General features: G+C 36.6%; 1 protein-coding gene across 2 annotated transcripts in view; it reads right to left on the bottom strand.

The window, feature by feature from the left end:
* LOC135684449 (uncharacterized) overlaps positions 1 to 16715 on the bottom strand; it is a 30777-nt gene extending 14062 nt beyond the window's left edge. For both annotated transcript variants that reach the window (XM_089114972.1, XM_089114973.1), the window contains exons 1-19: positions 16418 to 16715; positions 15837 to 15929; positions 13997 to 14068; positions 13748 to 13810; positions 13329 to 13446; positions 12700 to 12767; positions 11456 to 11543; positions 10814 to 10896; positions 10195 to 10248; positions 8982 to 9113; positions 8199 to 8499; positions 7339 to 7451; positions 6758 to 6833; positions 6099 to 6179; positions 5620 to 5669; positions 4702 to 4831; positions 4204 to 4401; positions 2079 to 2199; positions 56 to 155 (exon numbers count right to left, since the gene is read on the bottom strand). In XM_089114972.1, coding sequence (XP_088971098.1) covers positions 56 to 155; positions 2079 to 2199; positions 4204 to 4401; positions 4702 to 4831; positions 5620 to 5669; positions 6099 to 6179; positions 6758 to 6833; positions 7339 to 7451; positions 8199 to 8499; positions 8982 to 9113; positions 10195 to 10248; positions 10814 to 10896; positions 11456 to 11543; positions 12700 to 12767; positions 13329 to 13446; positions 13748 to 13810; positions 13997 to 14068; positions 15837 to 15929; positions 16418 to 16678 — 2202 coding nt within the window. In that variant the 5' untranslated portion in view covers positions 16679 to 16715. The remainder of the gene's footprint in view (positions 1 to 55; positions 156 to 2078; positions 2200 to 4203; positions 4402 to 4701; positions 4832 to 5619; positions 5670 to 6098; positions 6180 to 6757; positions 6834 to 7338; positions 7452 to 8198; positions 8500 to 8981; positions 9114 to 10194; positions 10249 to 10813; positions 10897 to 11455; positions 11544 to 12699; positions 12768 to 13328; positions 13447 to 13747; positions 13811 to 13996; positions 14069 to 15836; positions 15930 to 16417) is intronic.
* Positions 16716 to 19741: the final 3026 nt, after the last annotated feature.

The following is a 19741-nucleotide window of genomic DNA, read 5'->3' as shown; positions in this document are numbered from 1 at the left end:
TTACCGCTTTTCATGTAATTTTAAAATCAATTACAATCAATTATAAAAAATATACCTTTCCAGGTGTTGCTTTTATTTCAGATATCTTTGAATCTTCAAACAGCGAGTTCGTTTGCTTTGCGCTACTTTCGGCTTCCTTTGGCCTGCTGCTAGGCCTAAAAAATGCGAAATTCTGTTAGCGAACGTCCAAATTAAAACGCAACTTGATTCAACACGCAAACATCATGATAATTCTGCTTTTAAAGATTTCGCTTCTTGTCCCGAAAGTTACTTTAAAAGCAAAACTGTATAAGCGATTTCCTTTCAAATTAAGTTTCACAACAACCTAAATCGTTCCCATCAAATAAAAATCGTTCCCATGAAGCTCTATCCTCCTAGCACGGTCTAGAAGGCTATGACGTCAGAGAAGAACCCATGATCATTTGCACTATCTGCTTTCGAATGACAAATAACTAAAAACGGTTGCGGGCTAACGAGATGTGACTGGGCTTATCCTCATTTCAGCCTCGTATGTACTGCGTTTAAATTTCCTAACGTAGGTCCAATTACGTCATAACATACTGTAAAAAAGCGAAAAAGTATTTAACATGAATTTAATTTTGCGGACCACACGTCCATCAAGGAGCGAATTCGACCCAAGCTTGTTAAATTTTAACCAGAGCTTTGGCTTAAGCTGTTTACATTGTATTGGCAGGGTGTTAGACTGCCTTTTCCTGCAACTTCACAAAAAATTATAGAGTCAGCGGAAATGGGAGGATGGGGGACTGGCTGCAGCCCCCGAATAATTTCCAAACAACATTCTATTATCTCGATGAAGGTACTGAATTTAAAGCAACGGGTATACTGTTAATTGCTTATGAACCCCAATACATATTTGATTCTAAAGGACCCCACAAAAATAATGCTCATTCCATACTTTCCAATTTGCGAGGTACATCATGAATCACTGACATTTCTGAGAGTCACGAGAATTGCGGAACATTGTGACCGGGTTTCAGGTTTCATGTCATATGGAATTTGATTCAGTTGGGCGTTGGTTTACTTCAAATATTTCATACGTTCACAAATGTGTCTGGGCTTGTTTGAATCCGACATTAAAATAACTTCAACTTGGCTTCACGGAAGTTCCAAAAAACGAAAACAGGCGGCCAAAAAATATTTACACTAGAAATTTGATCCTAGCCTAACGACTTACATAACTAACGAACGATAGCTATGCTCTTAAAGGTCTAAGATTTCGAAAACAAAGGTCTAAGTGTTGGATGACTTCTAGTCCTTTTTTTCCTTTTCCTCGTTCCTCTTTTTTCTTAACACTGAGATTCTTCTGCGGTCTACAGTTTTCATCATTAAAAATCCAGTTGCTTATAAATTCACCATTTGAACTGTTTGCGTGTTAAAAATGCAGCCTATTTATACTTTTCTATTTCCCTTTGAGCTGGGGTATCCATTATGTTCCTTTGTTTTTGGTCTATACTGCTTCCTATATTAATTTTCTATGCGTAGACAATTTACAGTTGCCTGATGGTCGCATCGAGTGTGGAACTCGGAGTTCCTACTTTGATCAGTCCTGTTCTACACACTAAAACTTGCTTAGACAACTGTGTATGTATTACAAGTGCATGTGTGATATGTATCATGGGTGCATGAGAACTGTGTGCTGAACGTAAGAAGATTTGCATTTAGATGGAAAGAAGATGATGCAAGTGAAAAATATCTCCCTGAATCAATTTTAAAATAAAGTAACACCATTTATTGAACTCAAAACATTTATGGTATTTCCAGAAAAATTAACCACTGTAAAAAAAGTAATGAACCTAAGACCTTTGAATAAAAAATTAAGCCGATTAGATCTGTGGAACACACGCCTTTAGAAAAAGCAAAGACTGAATTTGACACCCTTGAAACTGCATGTAAGCCAGTGCCCTATAGCTCAAACTTCCTCCGCAAAACCAAGGGCTGCAGCTTCTCCTTGGATGTAAAATATATTAAAAAAGAAGAGCTGGTTATACGAGCAAAGATAATAAAAAGAAACAATTTACACGTGTGCTCAATCTAAAAATGCAGAGCTATGGGCCTACGTTTTATTCTTGCTTGGGTTGATGTTATCAAACCAGTCGTGTTCTTCTTCTTCATCGTCATCAAATAAACTGATGGCTTTCGGCTTTGATGTGCTCTTTTTCACTTCCAATTTGGGTTTTTCTAAAAACAAAAAGCACTGATAGTTACAGAAATGGAGATTCTAGCATGGAAAATAGACGGAGACATACCACACAAAAATGACTGTTGGCTTGAAGAAAAACCAAATGAAGATCACAGGAAAGCTTAACCAGCTTTATAATTTATCGATTCTTTGAGAGATTTTGAAACGGTAATTGCTAACGTTATAGAATCTTAATATGTTTTAGCCCTGCTCTTCCTTCGCACAAGGATTGATCCTTAGCTAGTGGTGTAAAAACCAGTACATCAAATAATTTGGTTCTGTTAACATACTCTCGCTATGCTACGTACGCTCTACATCTAGGGGTGCTTATAGCAACCGGTTTTCGTGTGACGCGATGGCTTTGCTCGCTATTTACATCACGCAAACATTTCAGACAGGATTCTCCAAAAACAAGGCTGTGGGGACCCAATCCTTCATGCCATGCATTAGAGTACCACTCAAAAGAAACAACGAAGCTCTTCTCAAATTAAGTACAATCCCAATCCAGCCAGATATATATATCATGCTATATGTATTCATTTCACACTTTAACCTGATACTGTAATTCTTGCTTAGAATGCACAACAAAAATCGTCGTGTCTAGACAAAGCCGCTTGAAATTAGAAACCCGTCGAGCGTTATAGAGTTGCACAGGCCCCGACAAGCTAGGTATCACACTATCAATTTTCTCAAAGGTCAAAAAAGAATAAGAGGCGCATTTTTATGCATTTTAGCTTGTAAATAACTTCCAAAAACCTTAACATCAAGCTCTTTAAACAAGATGTCGGTCAAGAACGATTTGGCATTAATTTGATTAGCTCACATCCCACGGGGTTGTCAAATATCATAAAATATCGTATACATTAAGAATAAATAATATTGTCTGCTTTGTATCTAAGACATTAAACTGATTTAGCTTTCTGAACTGACATGAAAGTGGATTTTCTGAGGATTTAAACAAATTTAGTCTAAGAAAGACTTGACAGCAAAATAACAATAACCAAAAGCCGAAAACCATACAGGATAAAAACCAGCTATAACAACAGCTAACATTCAATATACTGTTTTCTTAGGAAGAGATATCTGTGTGAGTCTGGATAGCATAGGCTCGGCTAAATTTCCAAATATTAAGATTTCCAAGGGCTGAAGATAATCCATTTTGAGTGGCTTTAAGCCAGCTTCTGCCTTTTCAAATTGCCCTCAATAAACAAGTGTTTATAAATAATCATCGGATATGAAAATCTTGCCACAAAGATTTATATACAGTGAAAAAAGGGGTTCACATTCTTTCACAGTTAACGCTCGGAACAAAAAAGGGACCTAAATCTGTAAGAGCCAAACCTATCAATGCCAGTGGCCCCGCTGTGAATTTTGTGTGAATTGAAAGGTCAAATATGATCCCAAAAGGTGGATTCCCAGAGAAAATGCATAGGCAAATGAAGCTACCAATCCGTATATTAAGCTGCCAGGAATAATCTTGCAAACATATTTCGCAAAAATCAACTGTTCAAAGAATATCAAGGAAATAATAAAAAATCATGATTGATACTATTGGAGACAGAAACATATTTTTTATGTTTATATCTTAATGTTGTTCCATTTTACCTGTGATTGCCAATATCAAATGATTCAATTTTAATTTGAAAAGCCAGTTTCACACTAGCACTAGCAAAAGACTAGCACATCAATTTTCCATACTGTAACCATGGGCCTATCTATTTCCTTATAGCATTGAATAATATACATAATTCTGTACAATTATAAAAAAATTGTGTGATAAACATAATCAAAAAAGCATTTGTGTGATGCAGGATTTCATACCTGTTTATACCAAAGATTTCCACAAATTTAAGACAGTTTACATTATCCATTTCCTGCTTTCAATTTTGAGAAGCAAAAATTTTACGAAAACTATACAATGTAAACAAGCCTTGATTACAATGTAAACAATGTAAACTTTGCTTGACTTGAATCTAAAATTATCTGTCTGTGATTTTACAAACCTCCTGATTCTTTTGCTTCAACGGCTCCAAACAGGCCTTCGGATTTGTTTGAATCTTCGAGAGATTTCTGCCTATTTGCAGCAATTTTGATAGAAGGCTGTCCTGATGCGACAGCCTCGCTTTTTGTAGCTCCGAGCATAGGATCCTCATTTTCGTCAAATAATTCCAGCGTTTTTTTCCTTTTTTGCTTAGGCGGTTCTTCAACAAAAGCAGCACAAAATCATTTCACAATTTTAGCTTTTTTAATTTAAATAAAACATATTCTTGTAACAGGGCATTATACTTAAAACTCCGCCTCTTTATGATTTACATCATCATATGTCTAAGTTGGGTTTTTACAAACTGTTGTACAGCATGTGCTCCGTGGGTTCCGAGGAAGATAATCGTTGCAAAACAGTAATGGTGGGAATACACGAATACACGTTTCGCAAAATATGTCAACTAATGTAGACTTTAAGATCATCACAAACTTTAAAATGGATGAATGAACTTGCAAACCTTTTAGGGTATCCTTCTTTGGTGCTGTGTCAAAAAGGGCATCTTCTTCGTCTTCACCGAAAAGTCCCTTGACGACAGGTGGGGGCTTTTTAGCATGTACTTCCTCTCCTTTTGAAGCTTCTTTCTCGGTCTATGATAAAATATTTAGTGATCTAATGGCTTTAACAAAGATAGTTTTCTCATAATTCGATTAATTATTTATGAGAAAAAGCTATTAAAAAGTATTGATACGCATTTGTTCCAAATAAATTATTGAACCATGGTATCAATCTTTATATTAAAATTAAATGACTGAGAAAATAGTTTCATTTTCCAATCACGTTGACATACAATTCTTGCAAAACGTCTCAATCGCAAAAATTCGTTTTCAAAACTTAAAGAGAAGTCAGAATAGGATCAACGGGCGTGAAGCTGTTTTCACTACATGCATTTAAGCTGTACAAAAATACAAGGTCAATAGAAATATTTGTAACTTTGTAAACGCAAACACAACAATCATTGACTTACTACTTCATTCCATTATTCAAAAGGGGGATAGGAGGTGAATATAAGCAAAAAATACTGTAAGTCAACGTAGAAGTTTGGAAATTGCGTACATTAGGCTGAAAAAATTATTTTAAAACATGCTTTACAGGTAAAACAATTTCTCGACAGATTTCAACGCTGCAATGATTGCTACATGATTAATTACAACCTATGACGATGCAGGTTATAAAACAAAACAAGAGTATGAAAGCCTCTTATGAGAAATGGATAAAACGAATGAAAAGAAAGTGATGTATGTAATACAACGTGATCTATGAAAACAACAGAGGAAAACCACCAAGTCATTTAAACCAGTGAAATAAATAACACTCGGTCAATGGAGACAATAAGGAGAAAGACACCTGGGAAATGGCGGAGAAGAAATCAGCTTACCGAACCTTCTTTCGTTTTCTTATCGCTACCGCCTCCAAAAAGGTCAGTATCTGCAACATTAAATTGATAATTTTCACGATAACAACTTCAGAATGAATATTGAGATCATATGTCACAAAGAATGGATTCCATGACACTGTGACAAATACTAAGCCTATTACCAAATGGCAGCATTTAAAAATGTTCTTCCGGTAACATCTTCCCATCTTTAAGACAACATCAATCCTTTTTGTCCACAGTTCAGTCACCTGATCATTGCTATAAAACTTTCAGCTTATTGAAATTTCAAATGGTTCCGTTCAATACAAGAGCTGGTGCAGCTCTATCTACACAGCATCAAGAACTATAAACAAGAAAGTTTAACATCAATCTTCTTTATTTGTGAACTATTATACCCTTGGTATACGTTGGGGCCAGGAAAATCAAATTATATTCTTAGGGAACCAGCTCAGGCTGAGTTCAACCATGAAATATTTTACCTCCAAAAAGAGAGACAGCTCCAGCTGGAATCTTCTTTCCACTGCTTGTTGTTTTGGTCCTTGGCTTAATTTCCGTTGGAGCTAAAAAAAATTATCGTATAATTTACAGCAAGATTGCTAGAAATTGTTTCAGATTCATAAGAAACTTAACATCAAATATAGCTATTGAAATGTATGAAAGAAGACACGTATTGGATTCGAATAAGATTAAAAACGTCAATTAGACGAAAAAATTACGTAGATTTAGTAGGGGGACGCAGTACAACAGCAAAATACATGCAATAAGTTACGCTGACTATGTCCCGTGCGGAGTGCTGCTGTGATAGTATGGTCGATATCATTAAGAAGCTACAAATAAACTTTTTACTAAATGAAGCAGGACAAGGGCGGGGGGGTTGAATGCCTTCTAAAATATTGACGACCAAAATGGCTTTTATAAATTTTTCTCTTCATAAACGCGGCTGTCCTTTTTAAGATTCACTTATTAATTAACCGAAAATGAAACGAATATCTAAATTCTACAGCACTTTGTTGTCATCGTTTAAAGCTTTTCTGCAAAAAAAGCTATTTTGTGGTTTTCGGACATAAATCTGGCTAGTGAAATAAACAGAGGTTTACTCTGAAAGCAAATTTCACTAGGAAAAACTTTCACAACTTACTTTGTGGTTCTGGGCTCTCTTCTATGGGAGAAGATGGTTTGTCACCATTTTCGATGTCTCCAAAAAGATCGTTTCCCTGTAAAGTAACATTTTTCATAAAAGAGACCAAAAGTAAGATATATCTGGACATCATCCATTTCATTAGCACAATTTTAAAATTCCTGTTTTCTTCTTTCTTATTCGCACAAAAAGTCTGTTCGCACACTTTTGATTTTACAAACATGTGTAATTTAATTCTGTCATGAAAATCATGCAAAATTTCTCAGCTTTCCCATGCAGAATTGGCCTTTTCTATAGATAGGTCATTCATGCAAAACATCCTGGCTTCATCGCAAGAAATAGAGGACAGACCATTTTAAAACCATTTTTGCAACCACCATCTTTGCAACAAGAATTTTATCAAAAATATGGCAACAATTCTTCTATCGCAATGGGTTTAATGCAACAATACTCCTACATAGAAGATCTTTTCCTCAATAAAATATACAGACAAGTATAGGTATTTGATAATTGTTTGATCATAATATATATCTGATCATTGCCAACCCATATACGCGACCAATAGGTAAAAATTTACTCACTGGCTCACTATCAAAAAGAGTTCCACCGCCACTAAACATACCGCTCTTCTTCCCAAATGGGCTGTCATCCTCAAACTTGTTTTTCGATTCACCAAACAGATCATCGTCTGATTCTGAAAAAATTACGAATCAAGATTTTTTTGTTATCCTATTCCTTTCAATCACTTCAAAACAATAAACTTTTTTTCCTACAATAATTTCAATTTTTACTAGCCTTGTTGTTACTAAAGATTTATAATTGAAACGATCACAAGTTAACGTCACATGAAATTCAAAATATCAATGGCTTAATACAGAGAGACCTTTTCAGATGAAAGATCATAATAGTAAAAGGTGGCAAGACGAAAACTGACTAAGATATGAAAGAAAAACAAATGTGTCGAGGAGCATTAACGACAGTATGCATTCTTTCCTCTCCTTCCACGAAAACCAGTCAGTTTTCCTTTGGCTATGACATGGATTTTGGGGTGCACCACGACAAGTATAGCTGAACCTGGATGTACTTTTTTGTTTGCCAATTTTTGAAATTTCAAAATATCCTAAAATAATTTTATCGAGAAATTCCTTTTCTACAGTTAAACATCATAAAAACAGCCTAAGCTTCTCTAAAAGGGACAGGAGCTTTGGTCCAACTTGTATCCGTAATATGGAGATTAGAAACTTGAAGGGCATAAAAATAACAAAAGGGCAAGTCGCCGTAAACACAGCATTGTACTTTTTCAGAGAGCAGGAGAAAGGAGCGCTCTCGTGGCCTTTGTTAGAATAAAATCTTTGTATTTCTAAAAGTGCATGCTTCCATCTCTGTGCCATTCTTTGTAGAAAATAAATAAGTAGAACAATAATGAAAAGTACAGGCTAACCTTCCTCTTGCGCCTTATGGTGATGCTTTTGCTGTTTTGCTGCTTCGCGAACACTTCCCTTTTGCTTTCGATGTGAACTCGATCTGTGCTTCCCTTCTCTTTTTGAGTGTGAGCCTGATCTTGACTTGCCTGTTTCTTCAGCGTTTACTGTTGGTTGCGCATCCCCAACTGACTTCCTTGATGATATGGACTGGGCATCTGCTTTATCATCTTTGTCCTCTGCTACGCTGGCCGTTGACGCTTGACTCTGAACTCCAATCTTCGAAGCCAACTCCGCTTGGAAATTCATCTTTGGTTTTGCCTGTGGAAGGAATTAATAATCAATCTCTTGAACATTTCATACATTGTAAATTGAATAATTGATAGTTTTGAGATAGAGTTAAACTTCAGGCGGCCGTGGCAAAATAGTTTTCATCTAAGATTAATCGAAGTATGAAAATCTGAATGATGAACAAACCACGAATACATAGTTCTCCTGATGAAGTTTTGCTCACTTTCTATCATGATTGGGTATTATACTTCGGTGGCTAATTGACGAAGCACAACATTGTGTATTTTTAAAAAACAAAATTTTTCGTTCCAGCCTTGAAACCCCTTCTTATTCATTCTAAAGATATATTTTTGACAGGCTTTAAAACAATGACAAAAAATCTATGAAGTGCAACGAAGCAGTGGCTGATAAAAACAAAAGCTAAGATAAATTCTTTATATTACATACTATGCTACTGAGTTGAGATATAATAAAACACTAAAGAAATAAAAATGACATTCTAATATCAATACCTGTGGTGCTTCTTCGTTGTCTTCGCTTTCCGATTCATCATCTTCAATATCAGCAGTTTTCTTTTTCGAATCCCCGAATAAATCCCCATCTGAGTCTTCAGAATCCTCTTCGCTCTCTGAATCATCTGAAACCTAAAGTATTGGAGACGAAGCTTGACGGCTGAATCATCAAGGAATATTTACCACAACGTTTGGACAAAACTAAAAGACGTTCAAACTGCCTTTTATCCTTACACAACAAGTATACCCTCGCATCCTATATAAATAGTTTATGATCATTCTTGGTGTTTCCGACTTTTTGCATGAGAGACTAACATTGGTTTCACTTTAATGGACTATAGATGTATCGACATCCTCGTGGGTGTAGTAGTACAGGCATCTCATGCAGCATTCCATTGGGCGTGTGTGTCAAAAGAAATTATCGCTGAAAGATTACCTAAAGGGAAGACAGCTAATTCGGAATTCATGACCTTCCACAGAGTCCAGAAAACCACGCGACCCTACGACCTCAGGTCGCGTAGGAGGGTTTGGCAAAGACGGGGAAAATTAGGAAGGAAAATTTTACCCAAAAATATTTTAAAACTAAGGGAAAAGGTAGTAATCATGAACGTGATAAAGAAGGGGTCAAGTTATTCATTTCAATATGACTGAAAGGAAGGTAGAATAGTTCTTATTCTTGGATATTTTCTGAGTAAAACAGTCAGCATATCAATGACAATTTAGGAAATAGTCCCAGTCTCCATTTCACACACTTTCAACAAAGGTTGCCATATGTTACCATCCTCAAATCTAAATATGGCGGCAATGAAATCTACTTGGGATAAATTTTCCAGCAAAGAGGTAGTTCAGTGCTACTGGTGCGAATTGAAAGCAACGAAAGACAATCTTCAGGCACATATAAACAAAAATCAACGTGGCAGGGAATTTAAATATAAGATTATTCTGGTTAACCGACAGGGTTTACTGCCATTCGTCTTGCTGTCGTTCTATTTGTTTCGTTTCTTTTAGCGTAAAGATTCATCACAAATTAGAATTGTAGGTTTTTTGTCCTTGGTCTCCATCACAAAGTAGTTTACACAAGGTGAGGACCGAAAAAAGCAGGAAGGTTTATAAAGCAAAATTTGAAGGCGCAGAAAGGTTTGATAGTTTTTTTAACTCTGGCCTTGCACCTTGCTTTTTTCTTCATGAGGTCAACCGAAATGGCAACACTCACCTGCTGCTTCCTTGGCTGTTTCTTCACTTCTTCTTCATCGGAAGATTCTGTGTACTGTAACAAAAAATGAAATTTCCTTTAATACTGCACTTGAATTCTGTTTCCACGACTAATTCTAAAGAATGGACTTGTTCGTGACATAATTTTCTGCTGTATACATAAAGGTTCTTTCTGGGAACCTTTTCTAGAGTTTGGCTATTTTAAAGAATTGTTTTTATATACTTGCAATATAAAGTATTGTTTTTATATACTTTTCACGTTAGAATAAGAGAGGAGACTATATTCAACGCCGATTTTTCTGCTGCATTACTCGATACTTTGTCGGGGAAATAGGGCTATATGTGGGAATTGTCAGTCAGAATAGTGTAGATCCCCGCAAAACCTTTTCAGAAGTGTCCCACAAATCATATAACAGCCCTTTAGAAGACCGCTAGTATTCTTCAAGAGTTTAGGGGAGGGTGAAGTTTAAAAATGCATTAACTTAAGTTGAATATCTCCTTATAAGAAAGCTACCATTTAAAAGCAAAAAAACTCGTTCAATGCAGATTTAGACTAACACCATAAATGAGGAGTTGTTCAAGTTCAAAAAGAAAACAAGAACAAACTAGAAAATGCTTACGTCAGATTCCTCTTCTTCAGATTCACTTTCTGATTCTGACACATCATCGTCATCTTCGTCATTCTTCTTTTCTTCCTCTTCGTCTAAAGATATTATACTCAACAAAGTGAAAGAATATTGCATTTTTAGCATGCTATTATTCAATTACATTCTTTTGAAATACAACATTATATCAAGTCAAAGATATGAGAAGCTACAAATTTTCATTCAGTATTGCACAAAACTGCATGTCGGTAAGGAAAATCAAGATTTTGCAGGAAAGCATGCAGGAAAATAGATTTACTTCGTTTACTTGAAGAAAGTAGAACTGGTTAGCTGCGACATGTAAATAAAAAACGACACTTATAATGGACTCAGAAAAGCAAAAGGAAAGATGGTATCGTGAAATCATTGTTTACACTGTAATCTTAATAACGGTATATTCAGCTAGATCTGATATGTTCGTAAATGCCAATAAGCAGCCTAAATAGTACTGCTGCGAAAGCTTGTATAGAGGGCACTTGGGAAACGAGATTGACTGTCCATTGCAGAATGACGTCAGTTGTCTTGAGGTTTCTCGTACAAGACTTCAACTACAGGATATTTGTTTTGAATGTGACTGTTATGTGTAGTTTCGCTGTAACTCAAAACAATCACTCTTACCATCAATTTCGATAAGTCCTAAAGTTTCATCACTAAAGAATTCAGCAGTTCCAATTAGATGTGGAAGGGGACGAGACGCATACATGTCCTGTAAAAGTGGAATGGTTTTGCATTATAATGACAGAAGAACTAAAAAAGTTGATCCATTTAAGGCAAAGCTATTTCTTTAACTTTTAAAGAGGCACTAACGCAAAAAATTGTCATCATTAAGTGATTTCCCGAATGCATGGAGGTTGGTCTATGTAGAGATTATGTGCTTTGTGGGAACAAAATTTTTGTGTCAAACGAGACCGGGGCAGAAATATGGGGGTATGATTACGGTGAAAGCCATGGTGCGAGAAATGATGCGGAAAATGGTGTGACAAATGGTGCGAGAAATAGTGCGAGTATGCGAGCGTGTCATAACAAAGGTACAAGATTTACTCGTTTATACCGACGGCAAACACCGAATTCGTTTCTTCTTTTACTTCACCTCCACTAGAATGGTCCATCGCATCCTCCATCTACCTTTACAAGGGAAAAAAGCGACGGCCATCGATTGAACCAGCCGGGGCAACAAGCCTGCTAGATGATGTCGAACCCTTTTTTTCCGCGAAGCAGACCAGAAAAGAAGTGGGATATCGAAAATGTATATCCCATTTTTCAAAGTCTCGAAAGTTTACTTCCACTGCGAGTACAAACAAACGAAAGATATTGTCGGGTACCATAAGCCCCAAACCTGTGGCCCATAAATTATCGTTCAAATCTTCGGCTGCAAAAATTTGGATCAGTGCCTCTTTAAAGTCAATCGTGTTTAATTCTGCTGCTTGCATGTATACCTCCTTGTGTTTGCTTGTACAATAGGAACCCACTATAAATTGATCTGTAGTTATCAAGAAGAAGTTTGCAATATTAGGGGATTTTTAGTGATGTTTTGTCATACTGGGAATTTCCCAAGGCACAGGGCGCTTTGTTGATAATGACAAGAAGTTTGAAATTAGTGAGGTTTGCAATGGATTCTACTGTATTCTCGAATGTTATGCGTCAGCAGAATACACTTCCTTAAAAATGTCCCTACAAATGTAGATTAAGTGAACTAAGAATCACCTTCTATTGACTATTAGATCGTAAAAATCTTTTTCTGATACATTAATAAAGTTTTATATCCTCTGAAGATAGCCAGATATAGTGACATGGTTGTTAAATGAAGCTTCATCTTTCAAACTTTGACATTAAGAAATTATTCTTGAAGCTGTGAGTGATACCTTGGGTTCAATGATTGGATCAGGGACATATCCTGCTGGTAAACTTTCCTCGTCTTCCTCATCTGACTCTAAGATTATCAATGTAAAAAAGAGACAAATCAAAAATTCTCAAAGAAACAAACAGAGGCACTGAAAGATAGTGTAAAATCAATATAGCATTCAATCGCATTCACAAAACTGTTATTTTCTAAACTTTTCTGCAATTTTCAAACTTACTGGCTTTGAATTTGCAAAATGGTTTATTCTTCACAACAAAACTTCCTGTCAATGCATTCAAATACTCATCAACATAATCTGGGTTTACAAAACAGGATGGTTCTAAGTTGCTACTTTGATTTTCATGTTTGTCAGGCAACAGTACAGTTCTGCTAATACAGCATGCAGCACTTCTTGACAGAGCAGTAAACAGTAATTGTAACTAATCTTATAATTAAATAACTGCTTCTTTGAAAGGCTCAATATGGATGAAAAGAGACTTTTCAACAAATAAAATAGAATTTGTAACCTTCTGCCAGTGATTACCAGTAAAAACTCTCCTCTACCAGCTTGCAATGAAAACTTCAATAAACATAACTTCGATTTTGTAATAAAATTCTTCAAGGTATAACAAGAAAAATAAAAACACAAACCTTCTGTTGGCTTCAGTTCTACAGTGATGAAGGCATCATCCAAAACTTGGAATCCAAGATTTACTGCCTGGCTAAATCTGGGGAGGATTTCTGCTTCAAGTTGCTCTCTACTTTTACTCTACATATTAAGAGATAATGGCAAGGGTCTAAATAGGTAAATAGATTGTTTGGGTTTTAAGGGGCTACATGACACTTCAAACAAAATAAATAAACCTTGCCTAGCAAAGAGCAAAGCAGCAATGGTTAGCTCTGTAGGTTCTCAGTAAAGCACTTTGGAAAACACATGGCTCAGTTCCAGGCTTACTAGTCTAATTGTTCCATGGCAGTTGAACAACTCAAGAATGCAAATTGACATAAGATATATTGTTTTCGGTCCCCTTAATAAAAGCAATTTACCAAACTAAGTCTTTTGCAATTACCTGAGGTTGCTGGGGCTCTTTCTCAACTGCTTCATCCTGAGATATTTCCTCATCATAAACTCTCTATAAGATATAACAAAACATTATACATTTTATAGAAAGCCAAGAAATGCCTCCAAGATGATAAAAAAATTGCCAGCTACTTCTGCAAATTACTCAACTGTTGGCTACATTTCAGCAGGCATGCAATACATTTGCTTTTATTCAAAAGGAAGTGGAACAAGAATAATAAAACAAAATACAACTTACATTTTCTATAAACTGCCTATTTGACAACATCAAAAAATCATTAAATGTGTTGTGAACTTTGGAGTCAAGTCCCTGAAAAAATAACAAAAATGTATCAAGTGACCCATTAGACTTTTCTTTGACAAATTAACATGCAAGGACTTTTTTTGAAAAATTAACACGCAAGGATATTACTGAATACATTGCATCTGTTCTTAGGAGCCATTGAAGGGAACAACATTGAAAGGGCAGACACTTGATCAAACATTGAGGGAGGGGGGGGCAAGCCTTCTGTTTTGCTAAGATGAGATCACATTTTCCCATCGCTTTGGACAGAAAAAGACCACTGTCCTCCAAAGTATGAGGGCCAGGGATGGCACCACTGGGGGTGTTTGGGGGCCCCCCAAAAATTCATTGAGCCCCCCCGTCGGCACTTCAATTTTTGAAAAATTTTAAGCAATGTCGGCACTTTCATAACTTCCACTTCGTGATTTTTTTATTTTTTTCATTGTTTGATTTTTTTAAAATTTATTTCTCATTTATTGAGCTAGAATTACTAAAGCGGAAATGGTGCTATATTACATCTTTGTGGGTGGTTCACTCACTGTCGGCACTCTGACATAACAGCCCCCCCAGGATTTCTTTTCTGGCACCATCCCTGATGAGGGCTGCACTTCCTCACCCCTCCCCACCCCCAGATCACATTTTCAGATACTGTAAACCCTCAAAATGCCCCCTCCCTTTGTATAAGTTACCCTAAGCCTAACCTGGGACTTTTAAGTAATCCTTCCCCCTGAATCAGGCCTTGCAAGGAGAGTTGCTCGAGCTCAATCAAGCGCCTCCACATGCACCTAGAAAGTTCTAGAAGCTTGATTGATCTAGCACCTAACATACTTATGATCTCTAAAAATTTAAGGCGAAAAACCAAATTTTGTTTTTGATGATATTTAATGATACTCAATTGAGCACCTATAAAGTTGAAGGTGCTCAGTTTGTCATGCACCTGCTTTTTGCTCCTCACAAGGCCTGCCCTTAATAAGTATCCACCCTAACATGCAAAATTTTGCTTTGTAACAAGCCGTATTGGCTTAGAAATAAGATAGAACAGAAAATCATATGACCCATGATTGATGGCACATGCAGCAATATAAAAAATCTTGGATAAATGAGACATTGACAATGAGACCCTCAAAGACAACAAACATCAATATTTTGGATTACAATATGTTTTTATGCCTTGACTTTTACCTCCAATTGATATCTTAAAGATTTGACTTTCAATAGTATTATATATTTACAAGGGATTTATAACCCAAAACCTAAAGCTTCTGTCTGCTCATCCTCTCACCAGGCCATATGATATCCTTCAAACCTAGAAACTTAGTCATCAAAAAACATGATCAACTTATTTTAGTTAGCAAACAACATGAAAGACACGAAAGGGGAACTGAAAAGTATTTACATTTGAAGTGACTTCATTTTTTGCAAACCTTGTAAGATATTTTTCATCTTTGTTAACATTTGCTAGTTAATTCCTGATATATGTGTTTTTGACCTGACTGATCTCAATATTATATTGAAAATATTATCTAGGTGAAATCCTTCATTTGATATGAGCTAAAAAATATAGTCTATCCACTGCATAAAAAACCAGAGATGAATTTCTTGAAGTAGAAACTTCATTTTTAATTTTTGTTTAATGTAACTATGGAAGAAATAGCTGAATTACAACTAATTGGTGCCTACAATTGGCAAAAGCAGATACCTAGCTTGGGGGCAAAGATGTGCCTCTTAGATAGATTAGTCTAGTTTGTATGCTAAAATGCATCCTACAATGATATAGAGTACAAAATTTGATCACCTTTGTTTCAAAAGAAAGACTGTCAACCACTTTTTCAAGCTCATGAGTTCTGCGCAACATGTTCTGGGAAAACTGTTTGAAGTATAAAAGGATCTGGAAAAAGGAATTAAATCTTTATAGGAAATGCACAATATGTTTCTCTACAGCCAGGTAAGATCCTCAAGTACATCAGCTAGGGAACTGACAGTAACTTAGAGAGTTCAAGGCAAGGCACTGCTAAAAATTGGATTGATTCACGTCTATTACTGCTAGGCAATCAAGGTTATTGCATTACCAGTAATGACATATTTCTGTTCTTTAAACAACTCAAGTTGAAACAGTTTTATGCTTTATTTTCAATTGTTTCAAATATCAGTCTTCTGTCAGATCAAAATATAATCCACTTTCATTAAGTATTTCTTGCAAAACTGATTTCAAGCTACTTCCTAGAAACTTCCTATTGTATCAAAGTAAATTGATTCCAAGAATCTTTTATCCTTTTTCCTCTGACGTGCCTGAAATAATTAATATTGCCAATGGAAATGAAACAAAGCCAATATTTTAAGTAAAAAACAGTGAAAGCTTCGGAGAAATTCTCGTACCCCTGCATCCCCTGCAAGAGACCACTTCCTAGCATTGCCCCGTATCTCGTCAATAGAGGCAGCTCTCTTCCCTGGGCCATCTTCACTGGTCGTACTACTGGTCGTGCTACTTTCTGATGGAGCCAAAGATAACAAAGATGTGCCACTTTGATTAGCTGGTAATATTGAATCACCGAGTAAACTTGGTTGATCCACAGCATTCCCTGGAGGCGGCGGTGGTGGTGGTGGTGGTGGTGGTGGAGGAACAGAAACATCCGCCATTTTGAACTCTGCAAATGACTGACCTGACTTCTCAAGTCAGGTGACCACTGATGGAATGTACAGACAGGAGAAAAAAGTATTTGCAGTTCGAGAACAATTCCCAAATTCATTGAAAATATCTATAATTATTGATTAACTCAACATTTTGAAAATCGGTAAAAATTCTACAAAACAATAAAACTCAAAATTTTATAATCCAAATACTGAATAAAATATGAATTCGTCGTCGAAGGTTTCAACAAAGTGAAAGGAATTCTTAGAAGTGCAGTTTTGTAGAAGATCAAGGATGGAATCTAAAGGAATATGGGAGCGATTTCACTGATCATAGCGTTCATTGATTTTATCTGGCATAGGTGCAAAGTATGGGGGGGGTTTGGGGCTAGACCCCTGATAATCTTTAAATGGGTTCAGCCACCACCGGTAGCAAAATAACAGTGTATCTTCTCTATAAAAAAAACACAGTGGCCCATGTTGTGTACAGTATTGCTAATCAAACTACCACGGCAATTCCCGAGTTTATAATACCATATTATGATACAATTTTGGCCAACAGAAAAGTAATTATTTATACCATTCGCCAACCAAACAGGGGGTGTGCTATCTACTAAACGTTCTTTTAGCCAAGGAAGACTATCCAGAAGTTTTGAAGCTCGATGCTTGTTGATAAGTTTGCTAGGACAAAAAGAGCAAAGAGGGGACAAACAGCATAACAATAGATAGATTTATATTACCGATCAGTGTTTTATATATATATATATATATATATATATTGTATGGCCTGGGGCAAAAAAGATCGGGCTAGAAACTGCTTTGTAAAAACTGTGATTTTTGTTGTTGCTATTATTTCAAAGCCACTACCATTACCAGTTAGGGAAAAGCTTTATCAGAAAAGTACTTTGTCGTATTCAAGAATGTCGCAAAACCATCTTTGATTTTGGGCCCCTCTCAGTTTGGGCCCTGCGTCAATTTGTCCCTGCCCCATCTCTCTGTGGGTATCAAAAGGGATTAAAATTTCTATTAACAAACAGCAATGGGCAACAACAGAATACCATTAAACAGAAGTGGTTTTTTTGCTTTATACTTGGGAAATGGCATAATTAAAGATAGTGGAGCTATCACTTACCAAATGCGTTTCACCAGTCACACAAGTCAATTTCATTATTCAACATGAAAATTCAGTCACCTCAATTTAACTAAAGATAAATTCTACAACACCGATAACGGTATCTTATGTACCCTTTAGCGAACCACCAGCCTCCCTTACGTTCAAGTCTGAAATGATTTAAGAAATACCTCGCCCTGCAATTCACATACTGGCTATCCAAAAACAATACGTTTCCACGTCCATCTCCTGTCCAGGCAGTGAAATCTGTGTAGCAACGTGACCTTTTCTTGTGATTAGCACTCAGCAATATACAGCACTGGTAGGAGTATCGCATTTTTGTGAGGCCCTTGTTAGACTGAAGAGCAAAGGTTGACAGGTAGGATGAGCCAGGACACTCAACTGTCAGCTCACTAAGGCGTTTTGTAGATGTAGTGGTGTCGGCATTGGTAAATTTGCTATATTTTCCACGGTTATGACAAATATTCTTGTTAAGCTTGCAGCATATATACCTGTACCGGACCCGGACTTTTTTCCGGCCATGTAATTTTTGCAATCCGAACGCCTTTAAAACCGAACCTGCCTTACACTTTGGACGTTCATTATACAAATTGTATACACCATCTGGATAGCCAATATATAAGGGAGGCCAAGTGTAATAAGTCTTGCAGCGCTCTTTGCAATTCAGCTCATCTGTCCCATCTCCGCAATTGCTGTCATAGTTACACTTGAAACTACTTTGTATGCATTTCTTCGTTCTTTTACAGTGAAATTGATTTTTGCAGCAGCCTGTAAAGCAAGTTGAGTTAGAAATATGTGCCCCTTTACAAGTTATGCCATCGCCGAGAGCGGTAATATTTACCTCGCGTGTTCGGTTCTTTATTGCTCCGTATCCACAGCTTGAACACAATCCATAATTTGACCAGTTTCCCCAAACACAGTCTCTATTTGTGCAGCCTAGGCCATAAAACAGTTCCTTGCATCTGCACTTTCCACTTATATTCTCGCACTGCATAGTGATAGACCCTGGCTGGTAGCATTGACAACGACTACAATTAGATGTCTTTGCTGTGCAAGATGTTTTAAACGCGCCTGTAACAAAGTAGTTCTTTTTGCACCTGTTAATAAGAGCCATCCCAGGATGCAAATAGTGTCCTTTACATTGCACGTTTAATGAGTTGTTAATGACGTATTGGCAAGTCGCATTTTTTATAGTATCTTCTTGCAGTTTCAACCGCATTCGGTAAATGTTGCTCACAATTGCAGTTTTTTTTCCTGCGAATGCAAAAGCTTGCGCCCAAACCATATAACCGATTTGCTGCAATAAAATCAACTTTCGCCTATAGTTGTCAATTGCCTGTTTGTACTTCTGATTGCAAGGTTCCCCAGAAAGGTCTTTTTGTTCCATGAATACTAACAGCAAAGGTCGATGACTTAACAATGGTTTGCCTTTTTTTCCAACAAATAATTGATTGAGATAGAACAAGGCTTTACCAATGCCACGAGAAACATGAAGTACTTCTTCAGCCAGTCTCTTGCCTGCTTCTTCTAACTTCTTTTTGTCATTGTACTCTTTTGGAAGCTCCTCGAAACAATGGTTAAAATATTCTATAGTTTGTATGTACCTCGCATATTGAGAGACTAACCTTGCCCATTGAAAACCGTTTGCTATGCTGCTCGACAACATGTCAAATTTGCTTTGGATCCCAGCTTCCAAAAGGCTGATGCCCCTTTGCATGTTGACAAAACTGGCCCCAACAAAATCCCTTAGATCACTGATTCCAAAACTTATGTCCGTTAGAACAGGTAACTTAAAGGTGACTTCCATCATTGCATCAATTGTCTTGGCCAACTCTGTCTCACTGTATTCTTCACAGTGCTGTCCTTGGTAGAATGGTTTGCATTCGCAGTATTGCCAACCCGAATACGGGTACTTTCTACACTGCCCATTGTTCTGGCAT

Source organism: Rhopilema esculentum, chromosome 21 (assembly GCF_057945365.1).
Source record: "Rhopilema esculentum isolate cy_ngs chromosome 21, ASM5794536v1, whole genome shotgun sequence".
In the NCBI taxonomy this organism is placed as follows: Eukaryota; Metazoa; Cnidaria; class Scyphozoa; order Rhizostomeae; family Rhizostomatidae; genus Rhopilema; species Rhopilema esculentum.
The sequence above is the reverse complement of the archived record's forward strand: the minus strand, read 5'-3'. Positions and strand labels throughout refer to the sequence as shown.